The sequence below is a fragment of the Neolamprologus brichardi genome, chromosome 23 (genome assembly GCF_056152115.1).
Source record: "Neolamprologus brichardi isolate AB-2024 chromosome 23, ASM5615211v1, whole genome shotgun sequence".
NCBI classification, from domain to species: Eukaryota; Metazoa; Chordata; class Actinopteri; order Cichliformes; family Cichlidae; genus Neolamprologus; species Neolamprologus brichardi.
This window is the reverse complement of record NC_142125.1, coordinates 9607007-9623893: the sequence shown is the minus strand read 5'-3', so window position 1 is coordinate 9623893 and position 16887 is coordinate 9607007. Positions and strand designations below refer to the sequence as shown.

At 39.5% G+C, this 16887-nt stretch overlaps 1 protein-coding gene across 4 annotated transcripts in view; it reads right to left on the bottom strand.

Annotated features, from left to right (window-relative positions):
• Positions 1-15928, bottom strand: part of LOC102794434 (cyclin-dependent kinase-like 5) — a 51189-nt gene extending 35261 nt beyond the window's left edge. For 3 of the 4 annotated variants that reach the window (XM_006790250.2, XM_006790253.2, XM_006790252.2), the window contains exons 1-3: positions 15801-15928; positions 13592-13813; positions 11607-11641 (exon numbers count right to left, since the gene is read on the bottom strand). In XM_006790250.2, the coding sequence (XP_006790313.2) occupies positions 11607-11641; positions 13592-13655 (99 nt within the window). In that variant the 5' untranslated portion in view covers positions 13656-13813; positions 15801-15928. Of the gene's footprint in view, positions 1-11606; positions 11642-13591; positions 13814-14481; positions 15441-15800 lie in introns of all 4 variants that reach the window. The other variant, XM_006790251.2, reaches the window with a different exon arrangement.
• Between the last annotated feature and the right edge of the window lie 959 nt (positions 15929-16887).

The following is a 16887-nucleotide window of genomic DNA, read 5'->3' as shown; positions in this document are numbered from 1 at the left end:
GAGGAAGGTGCTAACCACTGGACAGATGAAACTGAGATGAACTTGCAACAGAATTATGGGAAGAGGAAAGTTTGGAAAGGGAGTGAAACGACTCCTAATCCAAACATACCACATCATAGTGGAGGAAGTGATATAATGCAGATATGTATGGCTGCCAGGGGAACCGGGTCACCGGCGTTTATTTTGACTGCTGATAAAGTAGCAGGATGGAGGGTACGGTGCTATACGCTCAGCTAGAGAACAGCAAGAGTGAGTTTTAGGACAGAAACTCTTGGGCTGCTTGAAATGGGATATTCTTCAAAGGCCAAGTCAGTCACCTGATCTCAAACCCAACAAAGCATGCTTTTCAGTTACTGAAGACAAGACTGAATGCAGAGAGACCCAACTGAAGGCAGTCGCAGTGAAGGCCTGCAGAGCATCTCAAGGGAGGAAACACAGTAAAGCTTAATATGTTCAATTTGCAGTCAGTGACTTCAGGGAGCAATCGGCTGACAATTTTCATCCATGTACTAAAAACGACCCTTTCAAATGAAATAATGATAGGTTTACCTTTTTTTTTTTTGCCGTTCTTTATTCCATAATTTCACAGCTGCAAGTCTGAAAGTCAAAAATACACCTGATCTTACTACGGGAAAAGAGGGTTGCCAGGAAATACTGTCACAACTGTGGACTTCTATATCCTGCATAATTTACTCCACATTATATAACAGTATGAAAGCTAAATATTCTGTGCAACTCACACAGTCTCTGGACTCTTTTGAACTGAAATGCAAAAAAATGCAAAAAAAAAAAATGCAAAAATGAAATGAATAATGAAGCAACTGTAAAATGTTACAAAATACAGTACGTGTTTTAAATTTAAATATGCCACTACTTAAAAACTCAGCTCATTCTAAAACTAGCTGCACCTCTTATTCACACTGTAGTTGGAAAAGTAATTTTTTACATTTTTATAGCTGTGCTTGTCTTATTTCATAAGGGTTAGGAGATTAAAATGTTGTGTTTAGTATATTGTACTAACTTTAGATTATCTTTCTGAACATGTGCAATTTACCTGCGCTAAAACGTTAGATGATTTTTGAATGAAGGTTACAGGGAATGAGAAAAAAAGAATTTAATGACATTATTTGGTAATAAACACCTCACACCTGCTGTTTCTGTGCTTGTTCATCATTTATTCTGTCAGCGGTAATTTGATTGTACTTCATACATGCCCTATGCAGGCATAACAGGCCAACGTAACATCCACAAAAACAAACCAGAGTGGTTTTAAGTTATGTTTTGACGTGGAAAACAGCCGCCTGTTTGTTGATGTTTTTGTAGAAGAGGAAGATGACACCTCACGCACTCACACCTGTGCTGCTGTATCCTTTATGCTGCAATCATTGCAGACTCCTAAGACATACAGATTGTATTGATGCTCTGACAGGAACACTTTCCCTGAAAGGTTTATTGATATTTGACAAATAAGTCTGTAGTGATAATTTTTGCTTTCTATCTTTGAGGACACGTCAAACCCGAGTAGCTCTGCATCTATCAGCCATAAAAATTATAATTTGTGTTATTAGTGTGAAAGCACACAGGGAGCTGAAACTAAAAAAGAGGCGTTCGAATACAGCAAAATGTTTCTTTGATCAAATGTTACAGTGAAGAAAAAGCAGCTGAGTCAGAAAATTTTAGTCATACTGCAAAGATTTACATGTTGTTTTAATGTTAGCTCATAGCTACGGCTGTAAGGTAAGCTAAAAGCTAAACTAGACCATTATTTTACATTTTTGTGAGATTTGTAGAAATATCTGCAAGAATGAAACTGAGACTTTATTATTTTCTCTGGACATCCAGATGTATTTTCTGACGTTGAATGCACTTTACTGCCAGTATCTGTCACATTCAAGCTTGTGAATAGATGGTAGATGTGAGTTGGCTGTGTGGTAAGCAGCTTGTTGCATTCATTATGTTGCTTCATGAGTTCTTTATGTGGACCAGACTGTACGTCACTGAATATTTTCAGTGAATTAAAGCATGTCAGTGTCTGACCTCCACTGAAACTGAGTTAGACACTCGCTGGTCTAAGTCAGCGGTCCCCAACCCCCGGGCCTCGGACCCGTGAGTCGTTTGTTACCGGGCCGCGAGAGTTGAGGCTCAGGTGTGAAATGTATGGTTTTCAGGGTTTTTATCGGTTTTCAGCGTTATTTTGTTATCGTTTTTATCGTTAACTCGGTTTTCCTGGGTCTTTTCACGTGTGTTATGAATAAATCTTTTTTTTTTCGGTACCGGTACTAGTTTTTATTTTGTTGTATTTATCACCTTAAAGGCCGGTCCGTGAAAATAATGTTGGGCATAAACCGGTCCGTGGCGCAAAAAAGGTTGGGGACTAAGTCTAAGTCTAAGTCATGCAAACACGCTTTAATAATTATATATCATGTCTAACTTCACAACTTCATTAAAAAAATAAAATGTTTTGCTTGTTCCTACATGTGGTGTTAATTACACATAAAGCATCATGATTATCAGATCTGAATACATTTTTATGTAAAATTCTCAGTTTACATCGTTTTACGCATGATGTGAATTTCTTAAAGACCGATGCTTTTGTGGCTTATTAGGTGGTTTAAATTCATTATTAGTAACTAGTAGTATGAGAGGGTGTGTTGATAGGAAACCTGTGTTTGTGACTCTTCCCAGTCATGTGATTAAAATATCTTTATGAGACATTTTAATTTGCGAAACATAAACCATTTCTTTCTGCACAGTTACAAAATGAAAGCAGCAAATGGCATGCTGGGTAATAGTAACTAACAGCCTGATGGGAGGGGGGGAACAGAAGAGACCGGAGACGCCCCAGAGAGGAGCTGTGTCTGTTTCTGCCAGCTAATTTTTAAAAAGTCCCAAAAGGAGTTTGTCTTGTCATCAGTTATATATAGTTCCGTATTTTCTGATGAGTTTTTGTTTCTATTTTGATTTGAATTCAGTTTCATTTCAGTTTCTACAGAAGATTTGTTTATTTTAGCTACATTTTTGTTTTTAGTTCTGTTTTGTGAGTCTTTCTGAGTGATCAATGTTGTTTTTGTGTCCATGTGTTTTCTATGCAGTTCAGCCATGATGGAACCAAACATGATGGGACTTTTGTCATTCCCTCACATCCATCCCGGTAGTTTCAACAATTTAATGTTGGAATCTGCCGACATTTGTGAGTCCGTTGTGATTATTTTTCCTTATATTGAAAAGTTGATTGTTATTCTTTCACAGACAAATTGAAAAACTGCTACAAAAAATAGCAGGAAATGCAACAGTACTGAACAGGCCAATCACAGCAGTTGCGTCTGCGCCATGTAGCTATATTTCTACGACTAATGCCTGATTTAGACTTCTGCAGAAAATGAATGTCTTAACTTAACCCCACACTGTAACCTTCCACACCATTCAGTTGTTGCGGTCTTTGTTTTTAATTATTATAATGTGGAGGGTGTTTGCCAGGGTTAGGATTTAAGAAGTTTGTAATAAATGTTACAATATAAAAACAACACTCAGTGAAAGCACGCATATTTCAATAAAGATGTGCTCCAAAGCCTCATCAGACTGGGCGTGTTGACAAATCTGGGCATATTTCATATAGACTAATGTAATTAGTCGCTCACACTGCCCAGCTGTGGACACATTTTATTTTATAAATAAAGGTTTATTGTTTCAAGTTCCATCACAGAGAAGAGAAACTCCAATATGGAGAGCAGACAAGCTGAGTTTCTTTAGTTTCTTCAACCACTACACACACAGCATGAAATATTACTTAACTGAAAACAGCTTTGAATATCAATATTTGATTGATATAAAGGTGCACAAGGTCCCAACATGACCCATGACATTTCTGAGTCATATATCGTTTGCATATGTCTTTGTTGTGAGAATGACTCATTTAAATTCACATGTGTCTGACTGGAATCCAATTAAAGTATCGAGCTGACGCCGCTGCATTCAAGGGCCGCGACTTTTCATGTTGAAGGTCAATTTCTTTATAATTGACGAAAACAGATAATTCACTGCTTCTAACTGATTATTATTAAAGGAGACATGGTTTAAAATGCCTCCTGTCCATCTTTTACCTCTTTTTTTGGTTTGACTGTCTTTAGAAATCAGTTCGTGGGTGTGTAGTATAAGAGATGTTCTCTGCTTAAACAAATACTCTGCACTGCTACGTTTAAATTCCTGCTTCCACGGTCCACACACTGTCGCGTGCTACAAAAACACCAGTGTACAAGGCCACGCAGAGGCCTTATCCAGGATTTAGATTAGCTTCTAGAGAGAAACCTTTGTATTTGACTCAGATAAGTTTCAACAAAGAGTTTCATTTGTAAGTCACCCAGTCTCAGAGTTTGGTGGGAAGTCTTAAAACACAACACATGGCAAACAGAAAGTGCGTCACATGTTTATCCGGAGTTTTAACCGTTTCTTCTTCCATTAAGGTTCTCAGTGATAGACTTCAATATAGTATGGGTATTTTATATATTAGAGGCCAGTATGCACTAGACTGGTCTGATGACGTTAAGGATTGCGGTTAAATATAATACATCACTCATTTAGAGCAAAAACACAAGCTCACGTGCAGTAATCATATGAACACTCGTCCATTAAACATTGTTGTGTGTGCTTGTGTCAGATGAGAGCCGCATGTGTGGGAGTTCGCTCCGTGATCTCCGTTGAGCAAACATACCTTTTTAACATGTGAGGTCAAAGTTGTGCAAGCAACGGGCAGTTTCCACTCCCAGTACTGATATCCCCAGTTTCGTCAACAGTGTGAATAAACCTTATTGCCAAGTTCGAAATGTGATTTTGCAAATTTACAGATTTTTAATTTTGAAGAAAAGATACAAATGATATGCAACCAATCAAAGTCCAGTAATAACTTCATTTTACTGTAGGCATTAAAGAATACAATCTTCTTATTGTCATTCATACAGATTAGGAAGCAAAAAGAATTTATGATGTGATATAAATTAATATTGGACTTTTTACTTTTTAACTTATCGCTCAATCAGAGTAATTTGCTTACCCGAGCTTATCAACATTCTTTAATATCAGCTGAATATTACTAAAAGAATAATATCAAACTCATAGCGGTGGGTTTTTGCACCCTGGAGTCACATCCAAACTTTTCGTTATGCTTTCTTTCTGCACTTACTCTCACCATGAAACTGACCATGAATCAAAAACCTGACTTGTTGGTCCTGAAGTATCATTATATAAATAAAATATTTAGTTACATTTTATTTATGTAATGCTAGTCATCTCAAGACATTTAAATATTGTCGGATTTTACTTCAGAACATATAGAGAAAACCCCACACTGCACTTGGAGATGGTGGGGAGGAAGAACTACCCTTCAACAGGAATAGACCTCAAACAAAACAATCCTTGCTGAGAAGCAGCAAACCATCATGACTAGTAGTGGTATATAAGCACATCAGAGATGAAAAGAGGGGACCCTGATTCTATAGCAACAGGGTCTCTTCCTGTTAAAAGGGAGTTCTTCTTCCTCACTGTTTCCAAGTGTTTATTCTTAGATGACTGTCTGATTGTTGGGCTTTTTCCTCTTATATTGTTGGGTTTTCACTTACTATGAAAAGCATATTGAGATTACTGTTGTTAAAGCACTATATAAATAAAACTGAAGTGAAGTTAAAATATTGACAGGTGTGTACGAGAGAGAGCAAAGGGAAGTTAATGATATGCAACAGAAGAAAAAATGAGTTTGAAGTGAAAGAAAAAGTGCTACATCAAGTTGATCAATATCCACCGACCGATAAAGAGACAGACATAACGTGACAACACAAACAGTTCATAGATGCGTCTTTTTCTTTTACTTTTAGTTCTAGATTTAACTTCTTCATAACTACCAAGAACTGACTCAAATCTATATACCAGGACTAAAGAGTGGCTCAATAGAGGAGCTCTGGAAACCTCCCACACCTTTCCCACATCAGTCATCAGATCAAGTTTTATTCATTATAACTATTTCTGTCACTTTTGGTCTGAACTGTCAACCTCAGTTAAATGACTATTGTTTCACACTAGCTTTTTACAGACACCTTGAAGAGTGGCCTTTCTGGACAGCTATGAAAGCCTATACCTCGTGTAACTGTTGGATAACACATCATAGAAATGCATTTTCAAACACACGTCTGTCTCAAGCCTCCGCAGCTCACATAGGTCACACCTCAAGGGCAGTCACAAAAATCATTGCGTGCAGAAAATGTGCATTTTGGTTAAAAAAAATCAGTTTCAGCTTGAACTATTAAAGCTTAAAAAAAAACAGCTGCACTGTGACGTCTTTTAAGCGACATCAGCGTGATTAAGCCTCTTAATTAGCTTACAATAAATTAGCATAATTCATAGGGCTTTATCAAGCATCAGCAGGCAAGAGAAAAAGTCCTGAAGCATCCTCGTGGCTCACTTGGCAAAAGGTGGATCTGTAGCTGCGGCATCCATGAATCTGGTAGCCCCCTCATTTCCTCACACCATGATGACGGGCTGCATTCCCAAAAGAGTGGCCAAAAATGAATTAGTGAACCCAGGCGTGTTCTTACGGTTATCTATTTAAATCGACAAGAAAATAATTACAAAGGAGCCAGAAGTACAAGACAAAAGCTCCTCTGTGTCTCTGTGTGCTCAACCCTCTTGACACAGCAGCATGTTGCAGTTTTACTCTGAGCACTCTCTTTATCAAAAAGCTGTGGCAACATTTGGCAGAGCAGCAACAAGAGTGAGTGAAGCTGGAGAGTGCAAAAGCATTACTGAGAACAACTGGGTCCCTGTAAGGTATGAGGTGATTCTGTCGAGCCTATTTCAGTCGGGGCCGCTATAGTCAAAAGAAGATTGTTATTTCCATCTGCAGTGATTTATATTTAGCTGTACGGCTCTGTTCTGAACCTTCCCGCCCTTCCACATGCATGCATGAAAAGCCTGCGGCGGAGAGCGGCAGCAAGAGCCCCACACAGAGCAAAGCAGGCATCAATGACAGCAGACATGACACTGATTAAATCAGACACAGCATGAAAAGGAGCAACTGTAGACAGGCTAAAGCAACTCAAAGATACCCATTATGCTCATTTCCAGCTTCAGGTTTTACTGGACCTGGACTCTACTAGGGTAGCTTTGCATGAATCACAGTCACAAATAATCATTGCTTATTTCACACTGGGCCTTTAAATAGCCCTGCACTTCATCCTCTGTTTTAAAAAAAAAAAAATCTCCCCCTTTCTTCTCATTGGCCACCCCTCATAAGCATAAGGTTTAAGTAGCAGATGGGTGGAGCTATGTGCCTGAGGTGACCATATTAGGGAAATCACCTCTCTCTGTCCTTTCCTGTACATATGCCCACCTCTTTATTTGAAAGTGTAGCGGCATATGCAGAACATGAAATACGGTAATGCATAATAGGTTACTTTATATATCTTTTTTGCTCGGTGGCGACTATGTAAACAGACTTCCTGCTCAGCATTTGCTGACATAGGAGTCAGCATTTGCTCACCACTAATATCTGTAGAAAATTGCCCAAAGGTTGTTTATCTTAAACAAACAAGATCAGGTTAGGTTAAAAAAATCCCACTAGTGATGTTGAGGACGTCTCAAAAACCCATTTAATACGATACACTTGGTTTTAAGGAGTTAATAAAGGTTTTCCAAATGTCAGGATAACTGACACAATGTTTACTTCAGCACATGTGCGCTTGTAGGAGTGAACCGCAGAATCGATCATGACAACTAGTGATTCGAATGTCCTACACAGCGTTTAGGATAATGTTCAAGACACATTAATAAAGTAAATGACCAACAATCTTTCGTAAACAGACGGCAAAAGGATCATAAATCACGGTTATTAATATGATGAGGAAGCGCGCAGTTATCACAATCGTGTAACAATGCCAGAGAAGCAAACATTCAGCATTAAGATCAAATCTTTTATCCCGTTTGTGTCTGCATAAATATTTAAGGAGAATAACTCTGCAAGAATAATAAATCATCCGCATATATTTATCTAGTGCGAAAAACCCCTTTGCTGCTTCTACTGCTGACAATAAAATGATTACACCTGAATAAAAAAAACAAACAGTTATCTATGTCCTCCGCCTCCTCTCTGTACAACAACCAGCCCAGCTGACTCTTGAGGATCCTGTAATGTCGGGTGCACACACTGTAATCCGTCGCCTTTTCAAACACATTCTGATTATTGCGTAGAAACTGAATGCACGTTTCCCTATTTCCATCCCTCCTATATCTGGCCCCACGTCTTTCTTGGATCTAATTATTCCTGTTAAATACATGTACTGGGTAGTGCAAGTTCGAAGGGGCGTGTCGCTGGTGAAATAAATGTGTTTTGTGAGAATGAGCAGCTGCAGTGCCATATAAATGCAGCCATTTTCTCTGGTCAGTGCACTTCCCTGCCCATCCTCACAGCATCATCAAAGCCTCGCTAAGCTTATGTGTTTTTCCGCTTACACACACGTGTGTGTGCGCGAAGAGTGTGTTTGACACTGTGCCAGCCTCTGTGTGTATGCACACATAATTATGCAGCATAGATCTGTGAGTTAGCCCTTGAAAAAACATGCCAGTTCATTCACGCTAACAATACGATATTTTCCAGATGGCACAGGTCCACATTGATCTGCAGCCAGAGCATTTATCCTCCGGTGCTTTCACACATCTACCAATAAAGTCACCAGCAGAAATTCCATCAAAAATGCATATATTACTGAGTTTCTAACCAACAAAAGGCCCAGGCAATGTGTGACAAAATGTCAGGCTTCTGGGGGCTCGTTTGTTTCGAGAAATCATTTTTTTACCAAATAATGATCTAATTAAAAATGCATTCCAAAAACGCTTTGCCAACTAATGAAAATGCGTTTCGTGATGTAGCTCGTTAATATACACGTGTGTATTTTTACCCGAAGCACTATTATCGCATCACGAACAGAAAAACATGAGTCTCAGTGAGGAACAATGCACTCGTATCTGAGAGTCACTAGAACGGCAAAATCTTCCGAGATCACGAGCATTCAGCCATTATTGGTTGATTAGGTCAACAGTTTCTACAGATCTGTGTCTTCAAAGCTAAACTGGAGGTAAGTAAGTATCATGTTGCAAGATGAATGTTGTTACCTTACAAAGCTACATGTATTGCATCCAACAACTACACTTTCCTTTAGCTTAAGTTGAGCTCCACCATCTCCTTCGTGGCTTAATCAGGCTTTAACCCCCAAATGTTCCTCTACCAGCTAAACAATCATCATCTCTGCTTGATGTTTGTGCCATTAAATCCAAATGAAACCAATGTGTAAAATAAAATATACAGTACAGAAGAATATCACGCTCAGGCATAATGTCTTCTGAGCAGAGCCGTACACGCAGACATCTGAGGACTATACCAAAATCAGCATTATTCTTTTTTAAAACAAAGCTCTGATGAGGTTTAGGATAGAGCTACCTAAACCTTGTCAAAACTTCCTCCGTCTCTGATTAGGCAACATATCAGCCTGGCAGATGTACGCTGACGCTGAGCTTTATTTCATCCTGTTCTGATAAACTTTTGTTGCTGAATTTTGACGCTGACGGGTTTTCGCACAAATGAAGACAATACCGAGAGCGTTGCAGACAGCAGCCGCCATCTGTGGTGCGAACCTAACGGCGGTTTATTGATGTGAGCTCTGTTGTTCGAAAACGGAGACATTGACATTTGCAGACGCCTCGGCCTGTGATCAATCAGTTTGAATAATATTTATATCCTCCCTCCTATTATTCCTCCCTCAACATCAACCCTTTGTGTTGTTGTCCTTTTATTTTTGTTATAACATTTAAGCTAACTGCCTGGCACTAGACACCGGGCCACTGGATAAACAGAGTAATATCACTTCTGTAATAAACATGATAAAATGAAGGCAGATGCATGGTAATTGTAGAGCAAGTAAAAAAAAACCTGCTGAGGATTTTGATAGGAGAGGCTGAGAAAGTGTTTTTGTCTCCTTCTTGCAGATCTCAGTAAGTAGGAGGTAGTTAGCCTCTCTTATTCATACTGGATTGCTGTCAATTCCTGGCACAGCCTCTTCCTCACATGGACTGAGATGACAAGGCTATTACTGCAGTGTGGGTCGTCTGCAATTTTTCTTCTTTTTTTTTTTTGTGGTTGTTTTGATTTCCTTTTTCTTTTCCTAAAAATTAACTGCTTAAACAGAGTCTCCTTTATGTGAATAAAAAAATCTAAGTAGTGGAAGAAATGAATGTATCCTTCAAAGCAGATCTTGCTCTCCTGAGTGGAGACAAAAGGACTATAACCAATTATCCAGCAGTCTGCAGGAGCATCTGTAACTGTAACCCAATGCGACAACAACACTAAACAAAAACGGTGCGACCAGGTTCGTGAGGAGTGCTTGCTCCTTTGGAAAACAAACGCGATCTAGATCAGAAGTTCTCTGGGCCTGATTCAGATGCCTTTATCTCTTTATCAGGCAAACCAACATTACCCTCCGACCACCACACTCAAAGGTCAAGGCTGGTGCTTCACAAACAAGAGCAAACATGTATGAATCAGGCCCCTGGATTAGCTATACCGCTCATTTCAGTATAACATATAGTTACAAAAATATGACCCAAAATGTCCACTGTTGCTCAATTTTATCATGTTATACCATGCTTTAAAAAAACAAGCTAAAACACTGAAGATGGGTCGTGGATGGGTCTTTAAGCATGGCAATGACCCAAAACATACTGCCAAGGCAACTAAAGAAGAAGTACATTAAGGTCATGGAGTGGCCTAGCTGGTCTCCAGACATCTACACTACAGAAAATATGTGGAGGGAGCTGAAGCTTCATGTTTCCAAGCAGCAGCCAAGAAACTGAAAGGAGTTAGAGAGTTTCTGTAAAGAAGGAAGCTGGTGACCTACTACAAGAAACCTCTCACCGTTGTGCAACAACAACAGTTTCTCTACCTAAGTACTAAGTTGTGTCATGTTTTGCTTGAGGATCAAATACTGATTTCACTCAGCAACATGCAAATCAATGTATAACTTTTATATAGCGTATTTTATCTTGATTTTTGGTTAATATTCCCTCTCTCCATTAAAATGAAACTAGCATAAATACAAGAGACTGTTGATTTCTTTCTAAGTGAGCAAAAATCAAATAATTATTTACCCCATTGCACTTCTAAAGCAGATCACGTATAATATTTAACTTCTTAAGAAAGAAATCATCACAGTACTGGTAGCTTTTTTGTAAATGTTACTCTAACAGAAGCAGCGCAACTGTTCAACCATAAATTATACACATTTGTGCTCTAGTGAGTATTTACAGCAGTGTATGTGAGATTAGCTTGAGCCATAAAACACTGCCCCGGTTCACCGTAAGGAACAATCGAGTCACCATGTGCAACAGCGTGACTCATTTATGTGTTTTTTACAGAAAACAACAGAGCTCCACAACACAGAGGAATAAGCACATTCTGGCTTTACTGTTAGTTTTTCATGAGTTTTGCTGACAAACATAAATCTTTTGCCCTTTAAAACTTTGTTTTTTTCATATTGACAGTGTATTACAAACATAAATAATGTGAACCTTACCTTGTGTCGGCACTTCAGAACAACACCATAGGCACCTGAAACAGAACCAAAAAACAGGATTACTTTAATTTCCTTTACTGTTTATTCATCCATTCAGAGTAACTTTTTCTTTCAAGTAAAATCAATAACAGTAAATAATAAAACACAAATTCAGCTTGAAACTCTGTAATTAACATGCCACCATGATCTACAGCCATAAACAAACAAGGAGTATTACTCCAACTGAGAAGAGAAAAGCTTTTGAAATAACCCCTTTGAATGTATCCTATATGTTCGCATGAACTACACATGAACTAAACATCCCCCCCCCCCCCTCTATAAAAAGGACAGGTGGTCCAGAAAGTAGGACACAAGTGTTGGCAAGCTACTGTAGATCTGATGTTATCGACCCTGGCAGTCACACACATGCATCCCCCGAGGGTTCGAGAGGAATTCTTGGACCAAGCAGACATATGACGAATAGATCTGTGCTCCTTTACAAGAACATCAGTGCTGAGAAGTTATCCGCTCTACAGTCGAACACACTTTAAAGACTATAAACGAGATGTATAAGCTAAAGCTATAGGGTCTATGTATTATTTATACCACTGTAACAATTTGAACTTGTGTCTTTATTATTATTAATATAATCCAAAACTCAATTTCATCTCTTGAACGTGTAATTATCTTGGGTACACACCACCCAGAAGACACTGGTGAGTAAGAAACTTGTAATAACACATCAAGTTATATGGTGGACTGAGGACGTGCTGTGCACATAGCATAACCACCATTACCATACACAACAGCATCCTTAAACTCTTGTTTATTTTCCCTAAATCAGCCACCTTCAGCATCTTAGTTTGGCTTTAATCTTCACATGTACGTCCAGCGGTTCCACTAAGCATGACCACCACCAGTGAAAAATCCACTGACTAACAAGAAACCAAACTGGACAGGATTTTTTTTGGTGTATGCAGCCCGGTTTCATGACAATTTAGGACATTTTGTATGTCATTAGTAAAGCAGGGACACATTAGCCACGTCTCTTACCCCACCCCTACTAAATTAGTGCACAAAAAGCTGCAAAACATGCCTGAAGTATTAAAAGATGGAAAATAATTTCTCCTGTTCATTTCCGTCCTTCAATGAGGAGCTGGAGATAACTGCACATAATTCAGTGTATATTTAATTTTAATGTTGTGAGCTGCATGCACTTAGCACTTAGTACTAAATCATTAACAAAACTGACTGACCTCAAGATCACAGAGGAAAAATCTATGATGCTGGGATCAAGCGGAGCATACAGCGCAATGAGTGCTACGGCAGGAAACGGGGTTGAGCAGGAAAAATTTCTACAACTTTTACAGTTTGATGTGACACTAAACGTGCTGACTTCCTTCCCAACCGGCGCATCATCGGACAGGCACGCAGCTTTTAAAATCCAGCTCGAGATTTCCCCGCGTCTTTCTGCCACGCATTATAAAACTTCTAAGACGTGGGAGTAGAAGAGTAAGGGTGTAAAAACTAGGACGTGTGGGTGGTCTCCCTTCAGGGCTACTGCCACTTTCTATCAACCAAGTAGCTCAAGGCAAAACAAAAGCCAGGAGAAGCATTTCAGGGGAATTTAACTATCACACAGCCATGCCCTGCTGATATTTACTACAATAAAGCAAAAAAAATCCCCAAACCACCACTTCATTTATCCAATAAGAACACGAAAGTATGAATCACATTAAAGCATCTAGCTTCAGTTTGTCACATTTAAATTCTTTTGGATAAATAAATATAAAACAGACACCCTTGACCTTAATAAGCTGTAAAGGTCAGGCTTTTAATGGGCTTGTTCTGCAGGCAAATTGGTTAAAAACAATCAACTGATGGCTCACTAAAAAGCCATGCAAGTGTGCATGAAAGGCTGGACTGGACTAGTTCTTACTATCTACTGCAGACTGAAAAACAATCGCACAAAACAGGCTTTTCAGCAAGTAAATGACCACACTTACCTTCACCCACAATCCCAAGGACTTCAAATTTATTCATTACATCACCAAGGTCAGGGATCTTCATGAAGTCAAAAGGTATGCTGTGTGAGGTGGGTGGAGCTCAGGCTCGGGGGCCCCGGCTACAGGACTGCATGAGTCGGCCAGCTGTCGGCTCCTGAGAGGCGAACGCCTGCTGTAAGCCATAATATCCGTCACATGCCTCCGTCAGTGCCTCGTCTTCACCTGCAGGAAAACAATGCACCAAATCAAAATAGATAAAGAGCCCTCTTAGCTCAGAGTTAAAAGAAAATCTACCGATACTGAATTCACGAAAGCTTGAGAAAAAATGAATCTGTGCCACAAAACTAGCAATCCTTTAGTTAAAGGGTGATTCCTGCTTTGTATAGGTCCCTTTTATTAAGCTGGAGGAGTTTAGAAAGGGTGACTAGAAAGAACAATGATCAAAATGGGTGAAGCAGAGGCTGAAATGTCCCAACTTTTGGTCCCTATTAAAATAAAAAAGCAGGATCCTCCAATTCCCAGAAAGCAGTTTAATACAATCTATCATTCGTCCTCCTTTGCCTGCACGCCCTCATTTCTTGATCTCCATGCCCACAGTTTTAAAACACAGGCTTTCTTCCAGCTAATTGATATCTTCAGCTTTACTAAAGATAACCCTGATCATATCACAAGGGTTATTTTCTCAAGACTTGACGAAGCTCCTCTAGAGCCACAGAAGACACTGTACAAGGGTATTAACAGGCTGTGCAGGCTCCCCATACCGAGCGAATGGACGCGAATGTGTGAAATCAGTGGACTGTCTCGTCAGCATAAATTAAGTAAATAAAAAGGTTCCATATTATAGTTTACAGACCCTGATGAAAATGATGGTGAAAATAGTAAATTCCTACCTGTTTAGAGAGAGTGAAAGGGCACCGCGCGCATTTTGAACGTGATCAAAGGATTTCCTCTGGTATCCACACACTCTTTATTGAATCAGATAAGACTCCAGATACCACTTTCTCCATTTCATCTTCTCCTAGCTGGAAAGCTCAAGGACTTGTGTAGCCTACACACACACTCACACACACACACACTTGCAATCTCCTACAGAGCTGTGGGCACAGGAGCTGCTCATCACTATGCAAAAACCTCGGCACCAAAATAAACTGAGTCTCCCTGAACACCAAATATCGCTGTGTGGTCTGTTACTCCCTTATCTTACTCAGCAGCAAACCCTCAACTGTAGGCTAAACTCAAACACTTTTCACCTCGCAGAAAATGCCTTTTATTTTTCACTCATGAGTGTGTTTCTGTGCTTCCCTTGGTCCATTTCAGCTTGTAGCCTACATGAGGTGGTATGCAAGCCTATTGTTTTTCCCAAGCAGATTTTTGCCAACTAACCCACCAGGCCCACTCCTGGAAGGATAATATGATCAGGAATGCACAGTGCATGGCTGTAGATCGTATATTTTGTCTCTATCAACAGCATGACTCATGCGTGGTGCGTGGAATTGAAAATGCAGAACCTCCAAAATCTCTTCATATGATCAGTGCACTAGTATTTATGCAGAATTGTGTCTTTCTGATGATTAAAATTTGACAAAGTGGTGGAAATTTGTAGAAAACAACAACAACAACAACAACAACAAAAAAGGGATCCATCTAACAACGTCACTCAGGTTTAGAGTAACGTGATTTTTTTGGGGTTAATTACACACAATTACGCAAACAACAATAGACACAAGTTTAAATTTAAGATAAAATTATGGTTGAAAAAAAGAAAAAGAAATTTACTGCTGTTTATGTAAAAATCTCACCTGCATTTGTGGTGTTGCTTCTTATAACAAGCCTCTCACGTTCTTAACAGCTACAAAGGTGAAATGTAGCTGTCACAAATCATAATTTTTAACTGTAGCCTGTGTATCTAATTGTGTATATGCACATATGTATGCGTGTGCGTGTGTGTGAGAGAGAGACAGGGAGCTATGACTGCCCACAGACTGACTGTAGCGCCCACATTTTTAATGCAGAGCAACAGCAAACCCAACAAGTCAAACATATGAAGCCAACTTAACAGAAATTAACAGTTTTTTTCCCTAGTTGTTGTTGAACCAGCTGATTCAGAAAACATGCATAACAAACCTCCCGCCTGCCTTAACACATAAGAGATCCGAGTCACCCTCGCAGGTTAAGTGTTACCCAAGTAAAGATAAAAGAAACTACTCACTCAGTCACTGTTTTTGGGGAAAAACGATGGAAACAGGCCCATATAAATATATCCACCCACCAACGACGTTATTTTCATTGCAGCAGGCAGCTACAGTAACTGGATCGTGCGGTTGACAAGCTCCGAGCCCATCGCCAGGCAACAGTTCGAGCGACGTGACAGCGGCCAATGAAAATGCTCGGAACAGTTGTTTATTCCAACGCCCCCTTAGTTTCAGCCAATTACAGCACAGATGGCTTCCTGAGAGAGGGGGGGCGAGGGGAGGGTTGCTGAAAACTGTGTTGCGGTCTGAGGGTGTTTGGTATGAAGGTGGGATATTATTGTTCTAATTTCTCAATTACATAATTCTGGCAAATCACACCCCGCGTTCAAATATGACAACATAATTTAGCTAAAGGCCACTCCAAAGTACATAAAGAGGCAGAAAGATTGCCTTTTAAGAATGTTCTGATGTAAGGTGTATACACAAGCTACATTAGAGAGGAGTAAGTGCCTTGCTTAAGGGTAAGGGTGAAAACTGGACAAAACAAACTACAAGAGAGAGTAAGTACACGTTAATGGTGTGTAATAGTGGGATATAAATGCATCAGGGAGTGAAGAGGCATAAACTGAGACTCCCAGCTGCAGTCTAAAAACTTGTGGAATGTGAAGAAACTGCTGTGACTTTATATCCAAATCGTGTGCGCATTGTTTTCAAGAGAAATCCACTGTAGCTAAACACAGGCTGGGCTGCACTTTTTGCAATGCCAAATTTCACCACTAGGTGGTGCAGGGAGTCGGTAGAACTTATTAATTTAATTACTTATTTAATCGGTAAAGTCATGAAGAACACATTCTTAGTTAAAATGATAGGATGTGGAAAGGAAAAGATTCACGATTATAAAGCCTGTCAACAGAATCTGCAGCAAAGGTACTTTACGGGTACTGTATTTTTCGGACCATAAGGCGCACCGGATTATAAGGCGCATTAAGCGAAACAAAACAGTCAGATAAGACAAACTTTACTCAACTCATTCTTCTTGCTTCCTCCACTTCCGTACCATTGATTCATTAATGTTAAATTCTCCAGCAGGTACTCTATTCCAAT